The following is a 26348-nucleotide window of genomic DNA, read 5'->3' on the forward strand; positions in this document are numbered from 1 at the left end:
GAAACCCCATCTCAGAAAAAAAAAAAAAAAAAGAAAAAAGAATATGTTTTCCATGAGCTTTCTTGAAGAAACTACTAGACGAAGAAGCCATACAAATGATAAATGGAGAAATTATGACAAAAAGAGGGTTACTACATTTCGAATCTATTTGATAATAAAATCTAAGATGATTCCAGGGATTATGATTCTAGAACAAATTATAAACATTATATCCTCTGCCAATGTAGAAAAAAATCATTAGAAGGCTACTTGAAGGGGAAGGAAAAGAAAATGTAGGAGGTAGGATAAGTAGGCCAATCTCCTACTTCAGGTCATGCTGGGCCCTCTTCCCTATTGCAATAGTTTATTACTCACTGAAATCCGTCTTCATCACTTCAACGAGTGTTCAGCTTTATTTATCTATGACATTAACCATATCAAGAATAAGACCAAAAGGCCTGAGTTAAATTGTTCCAAATGCATTGATGTATATTTTTATTTCTTCCTTACATACAGGGTTTCCAGAGCTGGGGGCTAGTTAAAAGTCATCATGGACCGGGTGCAGTGGCTCACCCCTATAATCCCGGCACTTTGCGGGGCTGAGGCAGGCAGATGACTTGGACTCAGGAGTTTGAGACCAGCTTGGGCAACATGGTGAACCCTTGTCTCTCCATTTTTTTAAATAAAAAATATAAAAATTATTTTGTAAAAAGTCACAAATGCAGAATTGTCCACTCCAAGACACCATTACCCTTGCAGCTGCTGGGTTATCTTTCACTCTTATTGTTGCTTTTGATATTTGTGTTGATCATTTGTGTTTATTAATGTGTGACTATTTCAAACTGGCTCTAGTTTCCCTTTACTGTTCCTTGCCTTTTTCTGACTTAGGCTGATTTGTTTGAGTAGAGAAAGACACTGCCATAAGAACTTCCTGTGCATTTGGGAAGGAGACCAGAGAAGTCTAAAGTCACCCACGGAGAAGCTGGTCCTGAGAGCAATGTGACCACGCCCTCAGTCATGACTCTGCCAGCCATGGTGCTGTGCTTTCCCATACACGATATTACTTAACCCCTGACCCCCTTGAACACTAATATTTCCACCTTTATTAATTTTTTATTGCCCTACAGCCAAAAATTCATAGATAAGTATCCTTTCTCCATCTTCTAGCTGTACTTTTTACTAATGTTTACTCTTGAACTCATTCCAGCCTGGCTTGCACTTTTTTTTTTTCTTTGATACAAATTCTCGCTCTGATGCCCAGGCTGGAGTACAGTGGCATGATCTTGGCTCACTGCAACCTCAACCTCCCGGGTTCAAGTGATTCTCGTGCCTCAGTCTCCTGAGTAGCTGGGACTTCAGGCACAAGCCACCACATCCTGCTCATTTTTTTTTTTTTTTTTTTGTATTTTTAGTAGAGGCAGGATTTTGCCATGTTGGCCAGGCTGGTCTTGAACCCCTGGCCTCAAATAATCCACCTGCTTCGGCCTCCCAAAGTGCTGGGATTACAGCATGAGCCACCGTGCCTGGCCTGGCCTGCACATTTACTACTCCATGGAAATCACCCTTGCCAAAGACAATGATTTCCATGTCCCTAAATTCAGTTTTCATCATGCACCATACACTACTTCCTCTTTAAAATGATCTGTCCCTGACTTTTGTGATATCACACTTTACTAGTTTCCTCCTTCCACTTAAACTGTTCCTCCTCCCTTTCCTGGGCTGTATCGGCCTTTTGTGCTTAACTCTGAATGTTACATGTGCTTCCCTGGGGCTCTGTCCAACAAATATTTATTGCACACCTACTATAGGACAGACACTGCTTTGGGTGTGGGGGATTGCATATGTGGTCCCTATTCTCAGGGAGTTTCGAAGAAAAGCTGTTGGCTGGGCACGGTGGCTCACACCTGTAATCCTAGCGCTTTCGGAGGCCGAGGAGGGTGGAACACTTGAGGTCAGGAGTTTGAGACCAGCCTGGCCAACATGGCGAAACCCCGTCTCTACTCGAAATACAAAAATTAGCCGAGTGTGGTGGTGGGAGGCTGAAGCAGGAGAATCGCTTGAACCCGGGAGGCAGAGGTTGCAGTGAGCTGAGATTGTGCCACTGAACTCCAGCCTGGGAGACAAGAGCAAGACTCCATCTCAAAAGAAAAAAAAAAAAGAAAGAAAAGCTTTCAACCATGAATTATACAATTGATTACTTAATTATAGTTGTGACAAAGACTACTAAAAAGTTCAAGATGCTACTTCTAGGAGTTAATTGGAACAAAGTCCACTGTGTTTGAAGTTCTAAAGATGTGACCTGTTTAGTCACGGTGAACTGGAAATCCTCTCACCAGCACAACACCTTCCAGTAGATGAGAAAGAAGATAAACAAGGATATAATCTCATTGAATCCATCAGTGGAAACCAAGATTGTTCTTACTCTCATTTGCTTCTTTGATTTGTTTTTAATAGGCAAACTCCTAGTCTGTCTGAAGGCATCAACTTTCAGACTGCAAGGTGATTATAGATTGTTTTTTGTTTATAAAAATGCTTTCACCATGGGCACACGGGACCAACAGTGGGAAGTCTTCTTCCTTTAGGGTTCCTGATCCTCAAAATTTGTGAGATTAAGAAACATTATACACTGCTGGGCGTGGTGGCTCATGCCTATAATCCCAGCACTTTGGGAAGCTGAGGTGGGTGGATCACAAGGTCAGGAGTTCGAGACCAGCCTGGCCAACATGGTGAAACCCAGTCTCTACTAAAAACACAAAAATTAATTGGGTGTGGTGGTGAGTACCTGTAATCCCAGCTACTCAGGAGGCTGAGGCAGGAGAACTGCTTGAACCCAGGAGGCGGAGGTTGCAGTGAGTTGAGATCACGCCACTGCACTCCAGCCTAGGAGACAGAGCGAGACTCCGTCTCAACAACAACAACAAGAAACATTATACACTACATATTATTTACAGCACAGAAAAAGATATTAAGAGGCTAACAACACCTGTCTGTGAAGCAATTTGGTCAGAGTGGTCATGAAATGATTGACTTCTAAATTCAAGAACAGGAAATATGGCTGCAGCTCTTCATTAAATTCTACTGTTGGAATAAGATAGAATAAGAAGAAAAAGAGAGGGAGAGATAAAGGTAGTATAAAGAGACATTGGACATCATTAATGATACCTTCATCTTGGAACATCTTGAATAGCCCCTAAGCTAATTCAAAGTCATGTTTTGCTTCTGCTATCATTGGTTTATGCAGCAGGTATCACAACGTGGGATCTTCCTTCATGTTCTATGAAATCGAACTCAGGTCTACATTTGGAAAAAAGTTACTTTTTGGTGATTTCTAAAATCACCTTGACCATCAAGCTCTTCTTTCCAAAAAGTGCTAAGTAAAGAAATGTAAATTACTCAAATTAGAAACACAGAGAATGAGGCCCAGCGTGGTGGCTGATGCCCGTAATCCCAGCACTTTGGGAGGCTGAGGTGGGAGGATCATTTGAGGTCAGGAGTTCCAGACCAGCCTGGCCAACATGGAGAAACCCTGTTTTTATTAGAAATACAAAAATTAGCCCAGCATGGTGTTGCATGCCTGTAATCCCAGCTACTTGGGAGACATGAGAATCGCTTGAGCCCAGGAGGTGGAGGTTGCAGTGAGCCAAGATTGTCCACTGCACTCCAGCCTGGGCAACAGAGCAAGATTCTGTCTCAAGAAGAAAAGAAAAAAAAAGAAAAACAAAAGAATGAATTTACAGTACATAAAACATTTAAGAAATGCATTTGACTAAACAGATCAGAATGATCAGAATGACTAAATAGATCATTTGACTAAATAGATCAGAATGACTCAAGATGTTAGAAAAATAACTTTAGAAAGTCCTTTGATGAGACAAGACAAGGACAGCCAAGTTCTCCTGGGCTGGCAGGGACCTAAGGGATTTGAGGTTTTATTTATTTATTTTTTAATATTTTGCTGACATGATGACTACTCAGAGCGGCATGCTGGCAACTTCCGTAGGCCTCACATAAATGGATTGCAGTATTTGCTATAGGAAGAGGCAGATTTTACATCTAGGTTTCAAGATTTGGTTTGGCCTGTACCAGCATCCCCAACTAAATGGTTGATTAACAGCTGATATTTGAGCATTTGCTAGGCACCAGTACATTTCCTTAATTTCCCAGCAATTATATGATGTGGAGTATTAGTATACCTATTTTTAGATGAGCAAACAGGTATAGAGAAATAGATGAGCTGCCTAAATGGTGGGTCTGGAAAATCCAGGCAGACTGACTGAAGCCTTAACTCTTCACCTGAAGAACCTATGTTTTGTCATTTCTATGATTCAGTACATAATTTTTTTTTTTTTTTTTTGAGATGGGGTGTACATAATTTTTTTTTTTTTTTTTTGAGATGGGGTCTTGCTCTGTCGCCCAGGCTGGAATAAAGCGGCATGATCTCGGCTCACCGCAACCTCCACCTCCTGGGTTCAAGCAATTCTCCTGCCTCAGCCTCCTGAGTAGCTGGGACTACAGGCGTGTGCCACTGTTCCCGAATAATTTTTGTATTTTTAGTAGAGACGGGGTTTCATCATGTTGGCCAGGCTTGTTTCGAACTCCTGACCTCATGATCCACCCGCCTCGGCCTCCCAAAGTGCTGGGATTACAGGGATGAGCCACCGCGTCCAGCCCCAGTACTGGATTTTTAACACCCCTCATCTGTCACCCTCCCTTGACCTTCTGCACTGACATCCCCTGCACCTCCAAATCTGGCTTTTTTCAGAAGCTCATCACTTTCCTCCCTCTCCCATGTCCTCCTTAATGAGAGGCCACTGATCTCTCGCCAAAGTCTAGGCCTTGTACGGTACAGTCAGTACTAGAAGCATTACAAGCTACCTCTCCTACCCACTCCTGTGCTTTCTAAATCCTTCCTCCCCTACTTCTTTCTTCCTCTTCTCTGACCTAAAGACCTCATGCTTTGTAGGGGAACAAGGAAGTGATTATGTGAGCCAACAGGAAGCCTAACATTTGCTGGCTCCTAAACATGTCACTGTGGGCACCTTTATCTCTCTATCAGCTCCTTGCTGGACCCAGCACACCATGTAAATAGACCTGTGCTCCCCACTTGTTTTATCTGTATGGGTCAGATCCTTGATTAAGCAATTTTTCTTTCAAACCTCCCTAGCTGCGCAAATTAGGCCAGTACTCTCTAACCAACTTCCTCCTTGCAAATGTTTCTGAACAATGGAGTCTGGCAGATGCGAAAATCAGGGCTCAGTAAATTAAATTAGAAAAATAAAAAAGTTTTTTGCTGGGTGCCTTGACTCATACCTGTAATCCCAGCACTTTGGGAGGCCAAGATGGGTGAACTGCTTGAGCTTAGGAGTTCAAGACCAGCCTGGGTAACGTGGTGAGACCGTGTCTCTACTAAAAATACAAAAATTAGCCAGGCATGGTGGCATGCACCCGTAGTCCCAGTTACTCGGGAGGCTAAGGTGGGAGGATTGCTTGAGCTTCAGAGGTGGAGGTTGCAGTGAGCTGAGATCACACCACTGCACTCCACATCCAGCCTAGGTGACACAGTGAGACCTTGTCTTAAAAAAAAAAAAGTCTTAAAAGCTAGTGAAACTGCAATGTGACTGAAAGGCAGGGAAACTGACAGGGGAATAGGACCCATCAGTGAATGACTGTACATCTTCATAGGTTGTGCTGTTTGGAACTTTTGGTATTCTGTCAAAGTTGGGCAGGTCAGGAGAGTAAGGCAACTGGATCATTAAATAAGCAGATTTGCCTGTCTTGGCCCCTTTCAGACTACGGCTGACCCTCTCCCATGGTGTAAAGCAACCTTGCTTCACATTAATGGCTTACTTTAGGGCCATGTTTTATGGAGGAATGTTTACCATTACTTTAATTACAACCCCTTATGAGGTTGCTGGCTAGTTTATTCTGGAATGTTCCTGAGTCCACAGAATTTACAAACGTAGTTTTAAGCTTAACTTATCATTGGTTTTGGATTTGAGGGACCAAGATTTTGCAATCAATGAGGATCCCTGAGGTAAATCAGGAGAACTGATGTCTATTCCTGTTTGCCTTTCTTTACTACTCTTTTTATCTCCCAGCTCATGCCTCTCCTACCTTTTATTATTTTTTTTTAATGGAGTCCTAACTTGGAATCCTACCTTCCCATTGTGGGCCTTGATTTTTCCACATAATGTAACATGAAAAAAAATAGTGCTTGACATGCTAGCTTGGGGAATTATATCTTTTGTGCCCTACCTAGTATTTTCCTTCCATCTAGCATGGAGCAGTTGCTCAATATACTTTGTTGAATGAATGAATGAAATAATAAAAGTATATAAAATTTTAAGTGTTCATTTGGAATGTTCGGAAAACGGAGTGACTCCCTGACCCTAAAAGTAGGTGAGGTCACGTTTTGAATGAGACTTTTCACAGACTGTGCTGTGTTGGTTTGCCATTGTTTAATTAATTTTAACCAAACTAGCTTTCTGTTTCTAGCTCCTGGCATAATGCCTGGCACAATGTCTGAGCTCAATAAATTTTTGTTGAATCAATAATTGCCATACTTTATGTCAAAGAGTTTTGGCCCTCAGAGAAAATGAACACAAAAACAAAGTTTTGAACCAGGATATTAGAAGGAAGATTGAGAAGTCTTCAGGTGCATTTCCTGGCTTCCTGACTCACCCATTCCCAGTAATCATCCCCTTCCTTACTGAACACTGACCAGTGACTCCTTAGCCAGGTGACTCATAGCATTTTCCTAAGAAATCTCTATCTCCATTTTACTTTCAAACAACACAAGACATGCATACCATTTTATTTTTTTAAATGTCCTTTTAAAGGAAAAAGAAGAGAACTAATCATGCCAAGGCTGTAAGTGGCTTCTTATAAGGACTAGGTTAAATACCTAGTCCTTGTGTGGGGTAGAAGTAGCAGCTATCAAAATCCAGAATCGTGGCTTTGAGTGGAAATTGTGTTGCGCTTTTGTCTGCCTATATGTGCAATCATAAGAGAGTTCCAAACTTCTGTGGAATAATACAAATTTGGAATTCATGCTTAATCATTTCTATTCTATATAAAATTCCAGATACACTCACCTTTGAATTTCTTTTTTTTTTTTTAATTTGACAAATAAGAGCTCAGGAAGCATCCATGGCCCAGCTTCTCCATTCAACATCAATAGTGTCTGAAAAAGATGGTTCAGCAGGGACCACCACTATCGTTTTAAAGTAATTAACTGTAGTGGAGGTTTTATCATCAGTTAAAAAAAAATGAAACTGGAGCTTATTGGTAGCAAGGTTATCAAAAGAAAAAAACAAAACAAAAAACAAAACCAAACCTAGAGCTTGAGAACCAGTCTTGATTCTATCCTAATTGAAGTAAGAGCATTTTTCTGAAACCTCCCTGCAGCCTACTCTCTGAAGGTTGGGGATATGCTTGCAGGACACATTGCCTTGTGAGCCAATTAAAGCCTGTGGCTTCATGGCTGAATCAGGGATTTTCCAATCATTCCTGACATGACATCCTTGTGGCAATCTGTCTAGGCCTACAGATGGATTAAAAAACAAGCAAACAAACAAACAAAAAACAGGTCTTACTCTCTATTCAATCAAAACATAACACCTCAGGCCAAGTGTGGTGGCTCATGCCTGTAATCCCAGCCCTTTGGGAGGCCGATGTGGGCAGATCACTTGAGGTCAGGAGTTCGAGACCAGCCTGGTCAACATGGTGAAATCCCATCTCAACTAAAAATGCCAAAAAATTTAGCCAGACATGGTGGCACCTGTAATCCCAGCTACTCAGGAGGCTGAGGCAGGAGAATCGCTAGAACCTAGGAGGTGGAGGTTGCAGTGAAGCCAAGATAGATCATGCCACTGCACTCCAGCCCAGGTGACAGAGCAAGACTCTGTCTCAAAAAACAAAAACAAAAAACCCAAAAAACATAGCACCTTAAAAGAACTCTCTTAAAGTCAAGAGGGGAAAAATAAAATAAGATAAAATAAAATTAGGAGGGCATCTGTCTTGGGACACTTATGGTAGAAATAACAGAATTCAATCTCTCCTTTCCTTTTTCTGTGACCATTAGGGGCCTCAATTTTTTTCCCAGTTTTGGTAAAAGGCAGTAGTGATGGCTGTAATCTTGAAAACCTCAGCTCTTGTCCTACTTCTGATTGATCATCCAGAGCAATCTAGTCTAGAAATGTAGCTGGTACCATTCACCACACTGACAAAACTGTCAAAATTAATTTTTCAGAACTCCAAAAAAAAAAAAAGACTTGCAGCAATCCAGAGAATGCTTTTCAAATAAAATGACTCAGAATCTCAGAACATCATGCTTTGTGGTGTCTTAAATTATTCTAGTTCTGTTTCCCTCTCCACAGACTCATGATAGCCTCAACAACCCTGCAATCATGAAAACTAGGAGTCAAGCCGTTTTGAAGGGGGTAAAATGAGATTGGAGTTACCCCAAAGTCCAACTGTCAGATAACTGCCATTATTTGATCTATTTTGTAGTTCCTTAGAAAATCCTCCCTGTCTTGGCTGGGTACAGTGGCTCATGCCTGTAATCCCAGCACTTTGGGAGGCTGAGGCAGATGGATCACCTGAGGTCAGAAGTTTGAGACCGGCCTGGTGAAACCCCATCTCTACAAAAAATACAAAAATTAGCCAGGCGTGGTGGTGTGCACCTGTAATCCCAGCTACTAGGGAGGCTGAGTCAGGAAGTCAGGAGAATTGCTTGAACCCAGGAGGCAGAGGTTGCAGTCAGCCGACATCGTGCCACTGCACTCCAGCCTGGGCAACAGAGCAAGACTCCATCTCAAAAAAAAGAAAGAAAGAAAAAAGAAAATCCCCCATCTTTAGTTGATCTGACTCAGAGTTCACCCAGTACTGTTTCTCTGTTGGCAATTGTTTAAGATAGGTAGCTGCCTGAGGTGGTGGTAACTGTTGGGAAAAACAACAAGCCAATCTAAGAATTAAACTAGTACACTAGAAAATATCTATTTAACACAAAAGAGGGAAGTAATAGAGGGGGAAAAGACTATATATACACACAGACATACCTATATATTCACACAAAATAAAAATGTAAATCCTATCTTATCAGTAACTACATTAACTATAAATGAATTTTACCCTTTAATTAAAAGGCAGAGATTTGCAGAATGGATTTTAAAAACCCATGATCTGAAAATAAAAGAAAAAAGAAAAAAAAAAAAAAACCATGATCTGGCCAGATGTGGTAGCTCATGCCTGTAATCCGAGCACTTTGGGAGACCACAGTGGGCAAATTGCTTGATCCCAGCCTGGGCAACGTGGCGAAACCCTATCTCTATAAGAAATACAAAAGTTAAGCAGGGAGCGGTGGCTCACACCTGTAATCCCAGCACTTTGGGAGGCTGAGGCAGGTGGATTACCTGAGGTCAGGAGTTTGAGACCAGCTTGACCAATATGGTGAAACCCCATCTCTACTAAAAATACAAAAATTAGCTGGGCGTGGTGGCAGACACCTGTAACCCCAGCTTCTCGTGAGTCTGAAACAGGAGAATTGCTCAAACCTGGGAGGCAGAGGTTGCAGTGAACCAAAATCACACCACTGCACTTCAGCCTGGGTGACAGAGTGAGACTGTCTAAAAACAAAAAACAAAAAACAAAAATTAGCCAGGCACAGTGACATGTGCCTGTAGTCCCAGCTACTCAGGAGGCTGAGGTGAGAGGATTGCTTGAGCTCCAGAGATTGAGGGTTCAGTGAGCCATGATTGCCCTACTACACTCCAGCCTGGGTGACAGAACGAGACCCTATCTCCAACAAACAAACAAACCAAAATAAAACAAAATCCCATGATCCAAATATATGCTGTCTACAAGAGACATACTTTATATTCAAAGACCTAAATAGGTTGAAAGAAAAGGATGGGAAAGATATAGCATGCAAATAGTAACCAAAGAGAGCTTGAGTGGCAATAATATCAGATGAAATAGGTTTTAAGACAACAATTGTTACTAGAGACAAAAGACATTTTAAAATGGCAAAAGGGTCAATTTATCAAAGAGCTATTGTTAACATATATGTACATAATAAAAGAGCTCTAAAACACATGAAGCAAAAACTGACAGAATTCATGGGAGAAGTAGACAGTTCATCAATAGCTGGATATTTCATTACCCCATCCTCAGTAATGACTAGAACTAGACAGACGGTCAGTAAGAAAATACAAGAATTGAACAGTGGTATATAAACCAACTAGACCTTATAGACATATACAGAACATTCTACCAACAAAAGTAGAATACACATTCTTCTCAAGTGCACACAGAACATTCTCCAGGCTAGATCACATGTTAGGCCCAAACAAATCTCAATACATTTAAAAATATTGAAAGATAATGTATCTTCCCCAACCACAATTTGGGGGAAACTTATAAATTATGAGGAAATTAAGCACACTCCTAAATAACCAACGGATTAAAGAAGAAATCATTTGGGAAGTTAGAAAATAGTTTGATAATAATTAAAATGCAGCCTGGGTAACAGAGTGAGACTCTGTCTTACAAAAAAAAAAAGAATTAATAAAAATAAAGCTCAGAGTGAGACTCTGTCTCATAAAAAAAAGAAGAAGAAAGAAAAATAAAGCTGAGCACAGTGATGCATGCCTGTAGTCCCAGCTACTTGGAAGGCTGGGGTAGGTGGATTGCTTGCACCCAGGAGTTTGAGGCCAGCCTAGGCAACATAGCGTGACCTTCATCAAAAATAAATAAATAAATAACAAAAATGAAAATATACCAAAATTTATGAATATGGCTAAAGCAGTCCCTACAGGGAATTTTATAATTGTAATTGCTTATATTATCAAGAAGTAAGATCTCAACTCAATAATCCAATCTTTTACGGTAACAAACTAGAAAAAGAACAACAAACTAAACCCAAAGCTAGCAGAAGGAAAGAAATAATGAAGATTATAGTGGAGACAAATGAAATAAAGACTAGAAAAACAAAAGAGAGAATCAATGAAACCAAAAGTTGGTTCTTAACTTACTTAAGGGAAAAAAAAAGCTCAAAAACACTAATAACAAGTGAAGAGATTGAATTACTAACCATAAACCTCCCAACAAGGAAATGTCAAGGAAAAAAGAAACCAAGGAAAAAAAAAGAAAGAGAAGACAAATAACCAAATTCATGAATGAAAGAAGAGATATTACTACTGATATTACAGAAATAAATGTAAAGTTGTTACTTTAACTTTTTGGCATAAATCTGGTGGTCAGGTCCTTAAAGGGGAAGGATAGCCAGATTTGTGTGTGTGTATGAACTCTAAAACCAAAAACACATAGCTTACATGGGTGATCCAATAGAATAATCATCAGTGACAAGTGGTTACTGAGTACTTGAAATGTGACTAATATGACTAAGGACCTGAATTTAATTTTAACTAAATTAAATTTAAATTTAAATTTAAAACTGAACATTAGATCCATGTATTGAAAAACAGGCATGTTTGGAACAACTCGGTTATGAATCTACTTTTTACAACTATACATTTTATGAAATCTAAAAACAGATCAAGTATTTCTGATAAAAATGTAGCATCAGAGTTGACATGTACTATATGTTTAAAATATACACCGGATGTTCAAAGACTTGGTATGAAACAAATTTAAATTATTTCATTAATTTCAATATATGAGGTTCCATAAAATATAGTTAAAATATGGTGAAATACCTACTTTATCTTGCATTTTTAATGGGCTTGCAGAAAAGTTTTAAATTACATATCTGGCTTGTGCTATATATTAGAAAGTTCTGCTTTAGCCCTCAGCAAAAATGTACCTTTATCTACATTATTAATTATTTCCTATTTTCTTTCCAATGCCTCAACACTGATGAGTAAGTGGTTCCTCAATTTTAAGGGGAATCACTTCAGGAATGTTTGAATAAGGAAAAACTAAATCCTTATACCCTTTCTCTATGAGATGCCACAGAAGTGATTTGGTTTACAATCCCCTACACTGTTTTCCCCTAAAAATAAGTCTAGGTGTGATCATGCAAACTTGAGGAAAGAGTAGAGAATATACTTTTTTTTAACCTCCTTCCAAAAAGTGAATTATTGTCATGTGTTTTTTTTGTGTGTGTGTTTTAATGGAATATAGGAAATTCCAGTCAAGCGCCTCTTGAGCAATGTGAAAGAGTACTCAGTGTGATTCATGTTGACTTCCCAGGCTAGTGGGTTAAGGAGAAACAATATTCTTCCTCCCTACATAACATAGTTACTTCCCACCTTAGAACTTTTGTATTCAAAGTACCTGCTTGAGAAGTCTACACCCATACTCCAGCAGGTTTGGATCCCTAATGGGACTTACACTTACATGATCTCCCAAATTGTGACCTCCATTTAACAACTCTCCAAACCTGCTTGACTGGCTTACTCAAGGAGTAACTCAGCCTTTCCTGTGTGTTTGTGCAGAGTGAGGCCCATTTCCCCAGCCTAGTCCTCTCCTAAGACTTTCGTAAGTGGGTTCCACCCAACTAACTTCAGAGCAAGCGTGGGTTCTGTGCCTCTGAGAGCACATGTGGCAAGATTGATTGCTTATTCACAGGGAGGAGGAAACTTGAGTTGGAATTCCAAGAGATGCCCTTTAATAAATGTGTTAAAAAACATTCCTGCATTTTCCTCTTAGAAATTCTGAACTGTTTTGACCTCTCTTGCTGTTAACTTCCATCTCTTTGGATTCTTCCCCATCTCCTCTGAGTTTGGAAAAATCTTTCAGTTGCCCTGTTCCAAAAAGCCTCTCCCAAATATGGACACGTGGCAAAATATCTGTGGAGTGGGGAAATGATTTTTTTTTTAAAGCAATGTTGATCACTGAGTGGTGTTAAAAGTAAGTTTAAAAAATAATGATGCCAAAATAAGTGGCTGTTCATGTGGAAAGCAAACTTGACTCCTACCTTACACAATACATTAAACTCAATTTCAGGGGGAATAGAGATCCTCAATATGAATGAAAGAATAAGCTTTTAGAAATATCTTCATGATTTTAGAGCATAATACCCTGTTTTTCTCAACAATGAGCAATATGGACATTGTCATAATGATGTGGTGACTGCTTAGCCTCTAAATCTGGTAACTACTTTGGGACAATATGGGAGGAAAAGTGAAGACAGTGATAGTGTAAGAGCTAAATCCTCATCTGTCATATCAAGAAATCACTATATAATATATAAAACAATCAAGAAATGACTAAGTAGTTATGTGAGAAAAAAATAGAAGACATTGCTAAAAGAGTTAAAAGTCATTGCTCTTGAGAATCAGGAGGGATGGGGCAGGGGACTGTTAGGATGCACTATAAACTGAAGAGGCTTTTAAAAATTTCATGTATTAATATACGCATTCACTTGAAAAACTAAAAAAATAATAATTTGGAAAAACCCATGAAGGTAACTACCAGAAGGAAAAACTGAGAGAATGAGAAGTGCTTGCCTCCGGAAAGAACAACTGGCAGGACTGCTGTTTTCATTGTAAGGCTTTTGGAGCCATTTGATTGTACTTAACCATTTTTATCTATTTCTTTAATAAAAACAATTTTATCTTAATAAAGAGTTTCGCTTGTTCGAAAAAAAAAAAAATCTTCATGATTTTGCAAGTTGGAAAAGATATTTTAGACAAGATACAGGAAAGAGAAGCAACGTTTCCTAAATGGGACCATATATAATGAACTTTTGTCCCAATGTTTCCTAAATGGGACCGATATAATTAACTTTTGTTCCTCAAAATATTCCATTAGAGTAAAAGATGGCTTCACAGTGGTAGAAGGTATTTACAAATCATAACTGACAAAGGGCTTGTCAATCGAGGAAAATGATGAGACAAGTCTCAATCATTTTAGCAGATTTATTTGCCAAAGTTAAGGAACTGCCTGGGAGACAGGTCTATCCCTTTCTCCAAAGATGATTTTGAGGGCTCAAATTTAAAGGAGAAAGGGCGGGATAGTGAGAAGCACACAGTTTTCACGTAAACAAAGGGGGCAAAGGAAAAATGTGGAGAATCTGCATTTTACATAAGATAATACAGATGAAATGGGGTAGGGGAACAATCAGATACGCATTTGTATCTGGGGTGACTCTACCTGTAAAGATAAGTTATCAATTTACATTGCCATGGTGAAGTTTTAATAGCTCACCAGGAATTTCCTTGTGGGCAAAACATGGGGGAAGCGTGTAGCTTTTCATCTTGTAGCCATCTTATTTAGGAACCAAAAGCGGGAGACAGCTTTGCATGACCCAGTTCCCAGCTTGACTTTTCCCTTTGGTTAAATGAGTTTAGGGTCCCCAAATTTAATTTCCTTTCATAGGCTTGTAACCAGAACATCTAAGGAACTCTTTCAAATAAAAATGGAAAAAAATCCAGTAGAGAAAATGGGCAAGAAAGTTGAGTAGGTATTTAAAAAGTTGGCATCTAACAACCAATAACAGGAAAATTTTAATTAAACTCAATGACATACTGCTGCACACCCACCAGAATGGTTGACATTAAAAGGTCAGCTGAATAATGATGAGAAATGGGAATAATCACTCTGCTGATAGGCATGTAAATTGGTAAAATCACTTAGGAAACCAATCTGACACTATGAGTAAAGTTGAAAGTATATGTTTATTCCAGTGGCCTAGCAATTCCATTCCTAAGTACAACCCCAGAGTAAATTTGTTACAGATACTCCCCCTGGCATGGATAACAGTGTCCCTAGCTGCAATGTTTGTAGAAGCTTCAAAAAACCCAAACTTAATAACACAAGTATCCACTAGCAGCAAAATGTGTCAGTTGTGGAATATTTACATGACAGAATCCTGTGTATTAATGAAATGGGATGAACTGCAGTTACACGCAACACCATGTGAATCTTAGAGAGCTGATGGCCAGGCATGGTGGCTCACGCCTGTAATCCCAACACTTTGGGAGGCCAAGGCGGGTGGATCACGTGAGGTCAGGAGTTTGAGACCAGCCTGGCCAACAGGGTGAAACCCTGTCTCTACTAAAAATACAAGCTGGGCCTGGTGGCTCATGCCTGTATTCCCAGCTACTCAGGAGGCTAAGGCAGGAGAATTGCTTGATCTGGGGAGGCAGAGGTTGCAGTGAGCCAAGATCACGCCACTGCACTCTAGCCTGGGCAACAGAGCGAGACTCTGTCTCAAAAAAACAAACAAAAAAAAGTTTCGATATAAGCAAAGAATACATTTTGTGTGTTTCTATTATATAAAGTTCAAGACCAGGCAAAAATATTGCTTGGGGATTCATAATTAGAAGTTAAGGTATAAAGAAAAGCAAAGAAGTAATTGCCCCATATTTGGGTCAGTGGTCACCCCTGGTTGGGTTTACCCCAGGGAAGGGAGGCAGCAGTGATGAAATGTGTAGGGCTGGACCCTGAGGGACGACAATGTCCTGTTTCTTGACCTGAGTGACAGTTCGCCTTATAAGTTGTATATTTGTTTTTATGTATTTTTCTGTATGTTGTATTTCACAATGGTTTTTTTTTTTTTTTTTTTACATAAAAACACCTCCCCGCAACTGCCTTTGCCTGCCCTAGGTCTTCCCCTTCCCCGCCCCTCCCTAGCACCACCACTGCGCCAGAAGAGTGTTCATTCTGCTACCATTTTTCCTAGCCTAACTCCCACTCATAACACAAACTTCTCCTCCTTCCCCAACCCTAGTGTCACCAGTAACCTCCTAGCTGGCAAGTCAAGTGAACTCGTGGCCTCATTCTATATACTCCTCTGTCCTGTCGGAGTCTTTTCTGTTGACTTGTGGTTCTACTTTCCCTTGACTTCTCCAGATCGCCCCTCTCCTGGTTCTGCTGCTCTTTCTCTCCCTGCAGCCCTCTGCTTCATTCTCTGACATCTCTAACTTCCCCACTCCTTAAGCGCTGCTGTTTCCCAGGCTTCCCTCACAGTGGTCTTATCCATGCTCGTGTCTATGCTAACAGCCCCCAAATGTGTGTCCTCTTCTGAGCTCCAGGTGAACGTATGCTACAAGCTTCCCACTTCATCTCCCCCTTCATGAAGATGCTTGGAGTCAACTTAATTTCAACCAATAGGCCTCAAAGAGAACTCAGTCTCTTTTTCGCTCTAACTTTATTTCTAGATTTTCTACCTAAATAAAGCCTTGCCCTGGCTGGGCGAGGTGGCTCACACCTGTAATCCCAGCACTTTGGGAAACCCAGGAAGAGGTGGGAGGATCACTTGAGGCCAGCCTGGGCAACATAGCAAGACCCTGTCTCTACAAATATAAAAAATAAGAAAACTTAGCCAGTTGTGGTAGCGTGTGCCTGTAGTCCCAGCTACTCAGGAGGCTGAGGTCGAAGGATCGCCTGAGCTCAGGAGTTCGAGGCTGCAATAAGCTATGATTGTGCCACTGCACTTCAGTGAGGGTGACAGAGTGAAGCCCCGTCTCTATTTAAAACAACAAGAATAAATAAATAAAGGGAATCACTTCCAACTTGACATCCCAAGCTGGAAACATTGACTCCACACTCTCCTTAAGCTGCTCAGCATCAAAAGCTACTATTGTTATGTTCATACTATGTGTTCATACTATGTTCATACTATGTATGTGTGTGTATATATATATATTTATATATATATAAAATGTCCATTATACATATATAATATTAGCTTATTTAATTATTTCAACAATCCCAAGATAGGTATCATTATTATGCTATTTTACAGAGGAGAAAACAGAAATCTTCAGAGCCAGAGCAGCATTTAGGCCCTCATCTTTACTCCTGAATTTCATTGTGGAGGGGCCACCTCATCAGTATTAGTACCTCCATCCCAGTGTCTGCATCCACTGCCTTCAGCCTGGTTTGGATTATGACAGTAACTTCCCAATGGATGTCCCAGCCACACACAAATCTCTCTCCATTTCCAATCACTTTCAATGGGGCCACCAAAGTAATATTAAAAAAAAAAAAAATCAGCCTGGCATGGTGGCTCACACCTATAATCCCAGCACTTTGGAAGGCTGAAGCAGGCAGATCACTTGAGCTCAGGAGTTTGAGATCAGCCTGGGCAACATGGTGAAACCCCGTTTCTACAAAAAAATACAAAAATTAGGTCATGCACGGTGGCTTATACCTGTAATCCCAGCACTTTGGGAGACTGAGGCGGGCGGATCATTTGAGGTCAGGAGTTTGAGACCAGCCTGACCAACATTGTGAAACCCTGTCTCTAATAAAAATACAAAAAATTAGCCAGGTGAGGTGGCATATGCCTGTAAACTCAGCTACTCAGGAGGCTGAGAGAGGAGAATTGCTTGAACCCAGGAGGTGGAGGTTGCAGTGAGCCAAGATCATGCCACTGCACTCCAGTCTGGGTGACAGGGTGAGACTTCATCTCTAAAACACAAAACAAAACAAAACAAAACAAAACAAAAACTAGCCAAGTGTGGTGGCGCATGTCTGTAGTCCTAGCTACTCGGGAGGCTGAGGTGGGAGGATTGCTTGAGCCTGGGAGGTCGAGGCTGCAGTGAGCTGAGATCATACCACAGCACTCCAGCATGGGTGACAGAGTGAGACCCTGTCTCAAAAAAAAAATCACAATTTGACTATGTAAATTCTGAGCGATTCCTTCTAAAATGCCTTAGCACACGCAGAGGCCACCTGACCTGATGCCAGCCTGCCCCATTTCCCTATACCATGTTCCCTTCCTCCATCCCAGGCTCATGTGCTCTTCTCCTTTAGGGCTCTGAATCTGTGTACAGATAGTTCTCTCTGCTTGCTGTGCTCTGCCCACTCCAACTCCTACTGTGACCTGACCATCCTTAAAGCCCTAATCAAATTCTCCCTCCTTTGGTGATGCTGTCATAGACTCCTCAGTTAGCTCAGCTCCAACCATATATTATTTACAATGCACTTGGTGCTGGCTGGGTGTTGTGGCTCATGACTGTAATCCCAGCACTTTGGAAGGCCAAGGCAGGAGGATTGCTTGAGGCCAGGGTTTCAGACCAGCTGTAGTAAGATAGCAAGACAAAATATAAAAAATAATAAATATAAGAATACAATGCACTTGATGCAAACCTCCGCCATTTTCCTTAATATCAATTATATTGTAATTGCATGTTTATTTCTGCCTGTTCTTCTCCTTGAGGGCAAGAAGAGCATATTATTCTTTCTTGAGTTGGTATCCCTTCTTAGAGGCGGCCATATCTAGGAGGCAGTTGATGAGTCTACTGAATAAATACATGCCTCCAGAAATTCTTGTTGAAAAGCAAGCATTGGAAGAAATAACCCAGTCATTGTTTTTAGGTGTGGGTGTTATTAGTATGATACTCTGCTGGGTTTGAGATGCCCTGCTTAGAACCTTGAGGCCTGGGGATGCTAGCCTCTGTGTGCGTGTGTGTGTGTGTGTGTGTGTGTGCGTGTGTATGCGTATGTGGGTGTGGGTGTTTGCTGTGGGTATGTGTGTGTGTGTATTTTGTCCTTTCAGCCAGTTATTTTTCCTGGACTGATGGGAACATCTTGCACAAAATCAAGAGCCAGTTTGTTGACTGTTTTAAGGCTTAAAAAATATTTTAAAACAAAATAAGAAATCCTTAGATATTCCACATACATGCAATACTTATTAAATGCCAATCGGAACTTCCTTCATAAATAGCAAAGTCTTATTTGCAACTACTGTTGAATGAAGTCATTTCCATCCTCAGCCATATGAGAAATGTTACTTATTCATAGAAAACATTTAGAGGTACAATAAATGAGATTTGAAAAAAAAAACCCAAACATTCATTTCTATCATTGGTTACAAAATCCACTCTCATGTATGAAATATGCTCTGGCTGTGAAATCCTTTCTTGGACGTGAGATCATTTCTCTCTTATAACCCATATCACTGACTTTGTGCTCCTGTTTAACCTTTCCCACTGGAGTACTAGCTCCATGAAAACAGCAATTGGTGCTCACTTCTTTGAGGGACAGTCCAGATGACAGCCTGTCCAGGTAATCCATAGACATGCATAACCATTGCCCCTGCACCAGGTCTTACAGGCACAAGCTTTTGGGAACCCATATCAGCATTTCAAGCTGTGAAAGTAGTTCTACTTAGTAAAATTAGAACTTTGGTCTACCAAGGGCACTCTTAATATTTGAAGAAGAAAAATTAATTTCTAGAACAATTCACAGACTAGGACAAGGTGAGTAAGTAAGTATGCTAACTTCTTTGGAAGTTCTGGTGGCATGTTAATTCATATTTAATAATGCGAGTGAAGTAGCACATATTTTACAATCAATTAATTTTCCTTAAAGAAGATAATGTAGCAGGAGAGCTGAATGTCAAACAAGGTTAGACTTACACTTATTAACTTGGTAGGAGTTATGAAGCCTCTGATTCTCTTGAAAGACAAATTGTCTTCACTGTTTTGATTTTGAAATGCAGAAATTCAAATTTCAATCAATCCAATGAGTAAGGATGACAGGAAATTTTACAGAAGTAGGAGGAATCTTCCTTTCACTTTTCCTTCTTTTTACTGGGACAGGTGTAGGGGGATGTTTCCCCCTCAAAACAGCAGTTTTGCTAGAAGACAGTGAGGGATCACCGCCATTGTGTGCCCTCCTCCCTGGGAGCAGCCAGTAGCTGTGACATGGACCTTCTCTATTGCAGATATATTTTCTTGCTGCCATACATACTCTATCCCATTCCATCCCTTCCATTCTCTGGAATCAGAATGGGCCCATGCTTTATGCTTTTCCCCCTCACTTAGTCCTTAGAGAAGAGATCAGGATGTGCCACCCTCCAAATGCCCACATTTTGGCACAAGAATATTTTGAACTGAAGGCCATGAAAAAGAAAGCAGACACAGAAAGAGCTCTCTGCCCTCCCTCATCCCCCCATCTTCCTAAAAGCAGCACATTTATTGATATTTCCCTTGCACAGTTCTCCTGCTCCCTCTCGTACAAGGAAGAGAGCAACCCTTATCACCAAAGACACAGATGCCGCTGAGATAAATCTGCATGAACAAACCTCGATAAATTAACTCTCATCTTCCATTATTTCCATCTCCCACCCCCAGTTTATTGTCCCTAAAAGCATAACCCTCTTTTCCTCTGTCTAGTCATTTCATTATTTGCCGCCTTTTGTTATAATAGTATATAAGCTCCTGAGTCTATTAGGTTTTCCATTTCTTTTCTGTAAGGCTCATACGTGTGAGATTTTATTTTATTATTATTATTACTTTTTTGAGACTGAGTCTCCCTCTGTCAACCAGGCTGGAGTACAGTGGCACGATCTTGGCTCACTGCAGCCTCTGCCTCCCAGGTTCAAGTGATTCTCCTGCCTCAGCCTCCCGAGTAGCTGGGATTACAGGCATGCACTACCACGCCCGGCTAATTTTTGTATTTTTAGTAGACATGGGGTTTCACTATGTTGGCCAGGCTGGTCTCAAATTCCTGACCTCAAATGATCAGCCCGCCTCAGCCTCCCAAAGTGCTTGGATTACAGGCATGAGGCACCACTGCCAGCCATATATGAGATTTTAAGTACAGATAAAATTAGCGTGCCTTTTCTCCTGGTAATCTGTTTTGTGTCGGTTTAATTCACAGTCCTCAGGCACTCAACCTAAGAGGGTAGATGAAGTTGTTCCCTCTCCTACACTTGTGACCTATAAGTGGTAACCCGATGCCTACTCATGGAGATGGGCATCACTGTGACCATGGGACAGACGATCAAACTGGGGCTCTGGGAAGTTACGGGAATTTGTGGGTGCTGGAGTCTGGACTCCTGTCAAAGCCCTTTTACTTCCCTCTTTCCTTTCTTGGCTAGCACCTCAAAGTTTCGTTTTGACCATCTAGCAGACCATAAAGCCCAAGGGATTGTTGACACTTGCTGGTGCAGGCTTCCCATCATCTCCAGAGCGCCCATGCTGAGTGTCAGCTAAGGAAAGGACGCACACCTAAAAACAGCCCTGGAAATCCCCATCCCAGACCCAGTCAAAATAGCCTGGTGTTTCTGACAGGTCTCCTTCTATGCCTCTGCGGGCACCCAGCCTTGGGCTGAGCAGCATTAATCACTCAGTGAGTTTTGGTTGATGAAGTGAGACTGATTTGCGTAATCCAGCTGCTCTGGGGCGGTAGCGAGGCCATCTGACAGGGGCTCCAGGACTCGGCTTGAGTAAAAGGAACCCTGAGACACTACCCCAGCCAGGATCTAAATTCCCCCATTCTTCCCTTCTCACCAGTTCTTTGGAAAGGTGCCTGAAGACAAATAATGTACCCCTGCTGTGAGCCAGAAGGGAAAAAAGGCAAGAGAAGAAGGCTATCTTGTTTCTAAGTGACCATAGGGATCACAACACATCGATGAAAAGAGACTTTTCAGGTTTGTCAACCCAGAAGAGCCCAAGAAGAAAAAATAATGGGCTTAAAGTGTGCCGTTAAAAATCTTATTGTCCTGATAATCTCCCTGTTTAGGTAAGAAACTTGCCAAAGGGCTAAGGAAAGGGCAGCTTTTCCACTGACGGCCTAAATTTAACATAAGAGGAAAGCTCTGCTCACCTGGAAGCCCGTGTTGCTGTAGCCCTCAGCTCTGGGGGCTGCCATACTCCTCAGCTCCATGCTCTTTTTGCTGCTGGCTGGCTCTGGTCTGGAGGTCCTTTGTACCTGGGAAAAAGCACCAGTTTCTGCTGATGTCAGAAAGCCACCCACTGTTATAGGGACCTGGGCACTGCTTGCTTCAGTTTGGAAACTTCTGCAATAATCTCCTGAATGACTAGGGCTGACACCTGGTTGGGGTGGGGCAGAGAGGCAGGCGGGTTGGCGGGGTGGAGGCATCTAGTGCTGGCCCACCCACCTTATTAATCTTTTCCTTTATCCCCATTTTTGGCGTCCTATTTGCACTCCTGGGGAGAAAACTCCTGTGGTGCACAAAACAGAAAAGGACACTTTCTTTTTTTTTTTTTTTTTTTTTTTCACTCCCAGGCTGGAGTGCAGTGACGCAATCTCGGTTCACTTCAACTCTGCCTCCCAGGTTCAAGCAATTCTCCTGCCTCAGCCTCCCAAATAGCTGGGATTAAAGGTGCATGCCACCACACCTGGCTGACTTTATTTTTAGTAGAGACGGGGTTTCACCATGTTGGCCAGGCTGGTCTCAAACTCCTGACCTCAAGTGATCCACTTGCCTTGGCCTCCTAAATTGCTGGGATTACAGGCATGAGCCATCGTGCCCAGCCAGAAAAGGACACATTCTCTATAGTGCTTAGTGAAATCCTCTCTTTTCCTGGGAAGATTGCTTGAGCCCAGGAGTTCAAGACAAGTCTGAGCAACATAGTGAGACCCCCATCTCTACCAAAAAAAAAAAAAAAATTTAGCCATGGGTGATTGCACATGTCTGTAGTCCCAGCTATTCAGGAGGCTGAGATAGGAGGATAGCTTCAGCCCAGGAGGTCAAGGCTGCAGCAAGTCATGATTATGCCACTGCACTCCAGCCTGGGCAACAGAACACACACACACACACACACACACACACACACACACGCACGAATCTACTTGTCTTGAACTCCTGGGCTCAAGCAATCTTCCCACCTGCCTTGGTTTCCAAAAGTGCTAGGATTACAGGCACTGTGTGTGCCTGGCCACAGGTGAATTTTAAAGGAAAAGAAGGAGTTTCTGAGTTGTGTACCAATTATTTACATTAAAAAAACGTAAGCTATTGATTGGCTATACACTGCTATTTGTATCGTACATTCTAGGAACAGAAAGGCAGCCAGTCAGAAACAAAATGCCTTTAAAACAATTGCCCCTGGCCAGGCACGGTGGCTCACGCCTGTAATCCCAGCACTTTGGGAGGCCGAGGCAGGTGGATCATGAAGTCAGGAATTCGAGACCAGCCTGGCCAACATAGTGAAACCCTGTCTCTTCTAAAAACTACAAAAATTAGCCAGACATGGTGGCACATGCCTGTAGTCCCAGCTACTTGGGAGGCTGTGGCAGGAGAATTGCTTGAACCCAGGAGACGGAGGTTGTGGTGAGTCGAGATCACACCACCACACTCCAGCCTGGGTGACAGAGTGAGACTCTATCTCAAAAAAACCCAAAAAACAAAAACAACAATTGCCCCTGGGCACAGGGTTGAGTGGTGACTAAAGTCCAACCCTCCGTTTCTCTGGGCCTGATAGATTGTGCATTGCTCACATAGCTCAGACTGTGTGAGTTATTTTTGTTTTCTCTTAATCCGTGACTGAGGCCCAGTCTCTCTGGGCCTAATAGATTTTGCATATCTCACATAGCTCAGACTGTGGGAGTTATTTTTCTTTTCTTGTTATCATGATACAGACTGTACAGTGTATACATAATATTTAAAGGCTGGCAGGAACCTGTGGTCTGGGTTCAAATCCTGGACTCTACCTCATAACTACAGCCAACCATAGCTTGAGGGTCACACCTAGCCTTCTACTGCTTTTATATGGCCCAAGAGCTAAGAATGGGTTTTAGATTTTTAAATGGTTGAAAAAAAATTAAAAGGAAGAATATTTCATGACACATTAAAGTTAAATGGAATTCAAACTTCAGTGTCTATAAATAAAGTTTTGTCAAAGCAGAAACATGGCCATTGATTTATGTATTGTCTAAGGCTGCTATCATCCCATAAGGCCAGAATTGAGTAGCTGTGACGAATACCACACGGCTCAAAGACAAAATATCCACTACCTGGCTGACACCTGTAATCCCAACACTTTGGGAAGCCAAGGTGGGAGAATTGCTTGAGCCCAGGAGTTTGAGATCAGTCTGGGCAATGTAGGAAGACCCCGTCTCTACAAAAAATACAACAATTAGCCAGGTGTGGTGTGATGGTACGTGCCTGTAGTCCCAGCTACTTGGGAGGCTGAGGTGGGAAGACTTACTGGCCATGGGAATTTGGGAAAGTAACTGAGTTCTCTGTATCTCAGATTCTTCCTCCATAAAATGGAGATAACAGTACCTGAGAACTAAGCTCTGATTTTTTTTTTATCTTGCCCAAATTATGATCTAAGTGGTCTGGGGAGTCATGCCCTACAAATCATAAATTCTCATCATTTGGGTTTTTGTTTTTTTTTGGTCAGACGGAGTCTTGCTCTGTTGCCCAGGCTGGAGTGCAGTGGCAGATCTCGGCTCACTGCAACTTCTGACTTCCGGGTTCAAGTGATTCTCCTGCCTCAGCCTCCCGAGTAGCTGAGACTACAGGCGTGTGCCACCATGCCTGGCTAAGTTTTACATTTTTAATAGAAATGGAGTTTCACCATGTTGGCCAGGCTGGTCTTGAACTCCTGATCTCAAGTGATCCACCTGCCTTGCCCTCCGAAAGTGCTGGGATTACAGGTGTGAGCCACCGCACCCGACCCAGATGGGTTTTATTTAACCCTATATATCATGACTTACTTTCCAACCTGACTCTGGCATAACATTATGAGACAAGGAAGAAAATCAAAATATTTTACCCCAAAACACGTTTCTTTGCCATATTTTGAAAGGGAAACATTGTCATCCTTTGTCTCTAAGGGCAGCCACTATAAAACTTCAAAAGAACTTTGGTTTCCACAATCTTTATCTTAGCTTGAATATTCCCTTTCTATTAATCCCAGGTCTTGAGACAAACTCAACCAATTGTCAACCAGAAAATGTTTAAATTCACCTATAGCCTGGAAGCCCAACCCCCTCCTCCCCTTGCTTTGAGTTGTCCTGCCTTTCTGGACCAAACCAATGTATTTCTTAAATGTATTTGATTGATGTCTCATCCTTTTTTAAAATGTATAAAACCAAGCTGTGCCCTGACCACCTTGGGCAAATGTTCTCAGGGCCTCCCAAGGGTTGTGTCATGGGCCATGGTCACTCATATTTGGCTCAGAATAAATATCTTCAAATATTTAACAGAGTTCAACTCTTTTCATCGACATACCCATTTAGAAACACTGCTGAGATGATAAAATAAGTTAATATACGCAGGGAATAGTGCCTGACACATAATTCAACATCACCCAAATTTTATGATTTAGCTCTTTAGTGCTTCTTATTGATGAGACTAGGGGATTTTCATTAGTTCTTCCCCATCATTGCAATGTGCCGTAAGTAGTAGTCATTGTGTTACCAAAGGCAAAAAAAAAAAAAAGAAAAGAAATCCAAGTGGAAGTGAGCAAGAGAAGTACAGATAAATAGACAGCAAATATTTGGGAACCTTGAGAAATCGTTAGTTGGAAGAAACCAGTTGGTGCAACCTGATATTAAAACCTTCACCAACTCAAGACTCAATCTAGTTGAAGGTTATGGATGATCCTTACTTTCTGGAGCAAAAGACAGATATCTTCATCCTATCATTTAAAGCCTCTAATTGCAGAAACGTGACTCCAATGCAGATACTGCTTTAGGAACTTTTAAAAATGCAACGATGTGTTTTCTTCTCCTTGGCTGCAGACAAAATTCGAAAAGAATGCAGCAACATTTGGGGGAGCATATCATTGTGCAAGCCACAACACTAGACAGTGTTGATTAAAAGATACAGTGACCTCCCTCATCCATTCTCCAACTGTACCTACCAGCAGGAAAAATGGACACCTAATTAGAGTAAATTGTATATACAACCATGATACTAAAATGCCAAAACAATGGTCATATCCAGAGAACTTGTAATTTAAAATTGTATGTATCTGAGGCCTATCTTTAAAGAGTTTTCAGAACCAATAAAAATTCTGACTCCTTGCAGCACCAGAATTAGTTTGATTTACGGGGCTATCATTTAAAGTGGTAATACCTTGGTAGAAGCTATGGCTCATTTTGTCCAATTAGGAAATAGAAATTGTGATCAGAAAATGAGGTGAAAGGACTTTTCAGTTTTACAAGACTATATTTTAAACAATTCCCCAGTCATGCAGTCATTATTTGTGAGAAATAGCTTGTGCCAAGAACTAAAAAACTGTCTCTTAACTCCTCAGAATTATTTTCATTGCATTGTCACTCAAACTCAATTTTAGACTTTGAAACCATTGTGTAGCAACCAAATCACTAGACTTTTCAGTCAAATAATTCCTATACCCCATTCTGTTCTCTAAAACTCAGCTTATAAAAATTTGCAAACTCATGGATTATCTATGCACAAGCTCATTAAAGAAAACCAGAACACAAAAGTCCTCTATTTTTATTAAAATATGAAAGGAAAAATAAGTAATTACATGGCAATAGATTGTTCTTCTTGCCTTATGCATGCAGTTCTATAGTGAAGTCACTCTTGGTGATGGTATTTCCAAAAGGAGTAAAGTGAAAATTTGTAAAAATTGTGTATAATACTTGTCCTATGTTGAGCATGATATGTTATATGTTCCAGACTCCTGCTGTCTTCCTCCCTGAAGAACATTTCATGTAGTGCAGAT

General features: G+C 41.2%; 1 protein-coding gene across 1 annotated transcript in view; it reads right to left on the minus strand.

Moving 5' to 3' along the window:
* Positions 1-26348, minus strand: part of SLC28A3 (solute carrier family 28 member 3) — a 112081-nt gene that overhangs the window by 49041 nt on the left and 36692 nt on the right. The window contains exon 2 of the mRNA XM_032162654.2: positions 21508-21612. Coding sequence (XP_032018545.1) covers positions 21508-21567 — 60 coding nt within the window. The 5' untranslated portion in view covers positions 21568-21612. The remainder of the gene's footprint in view (positions 1-21507; positions 21613-26348) is intronic.

This window comes from Hylobates moloch, unplaced genomic scaffold (genome assembly GCF_009828535.3).
Source record: "Hylobates moloch isolate HMO894 unplaced genomic scaffold, HMol_V3 SCAFFOLD_10, whole genome shotgun sequence".
Classification (NCBI taxonomy): Eukaryota; Metazoa; Chordata; class Mammalia; order Primates; family Hylobatidae; genus Hylobates; species Hylobates moloch.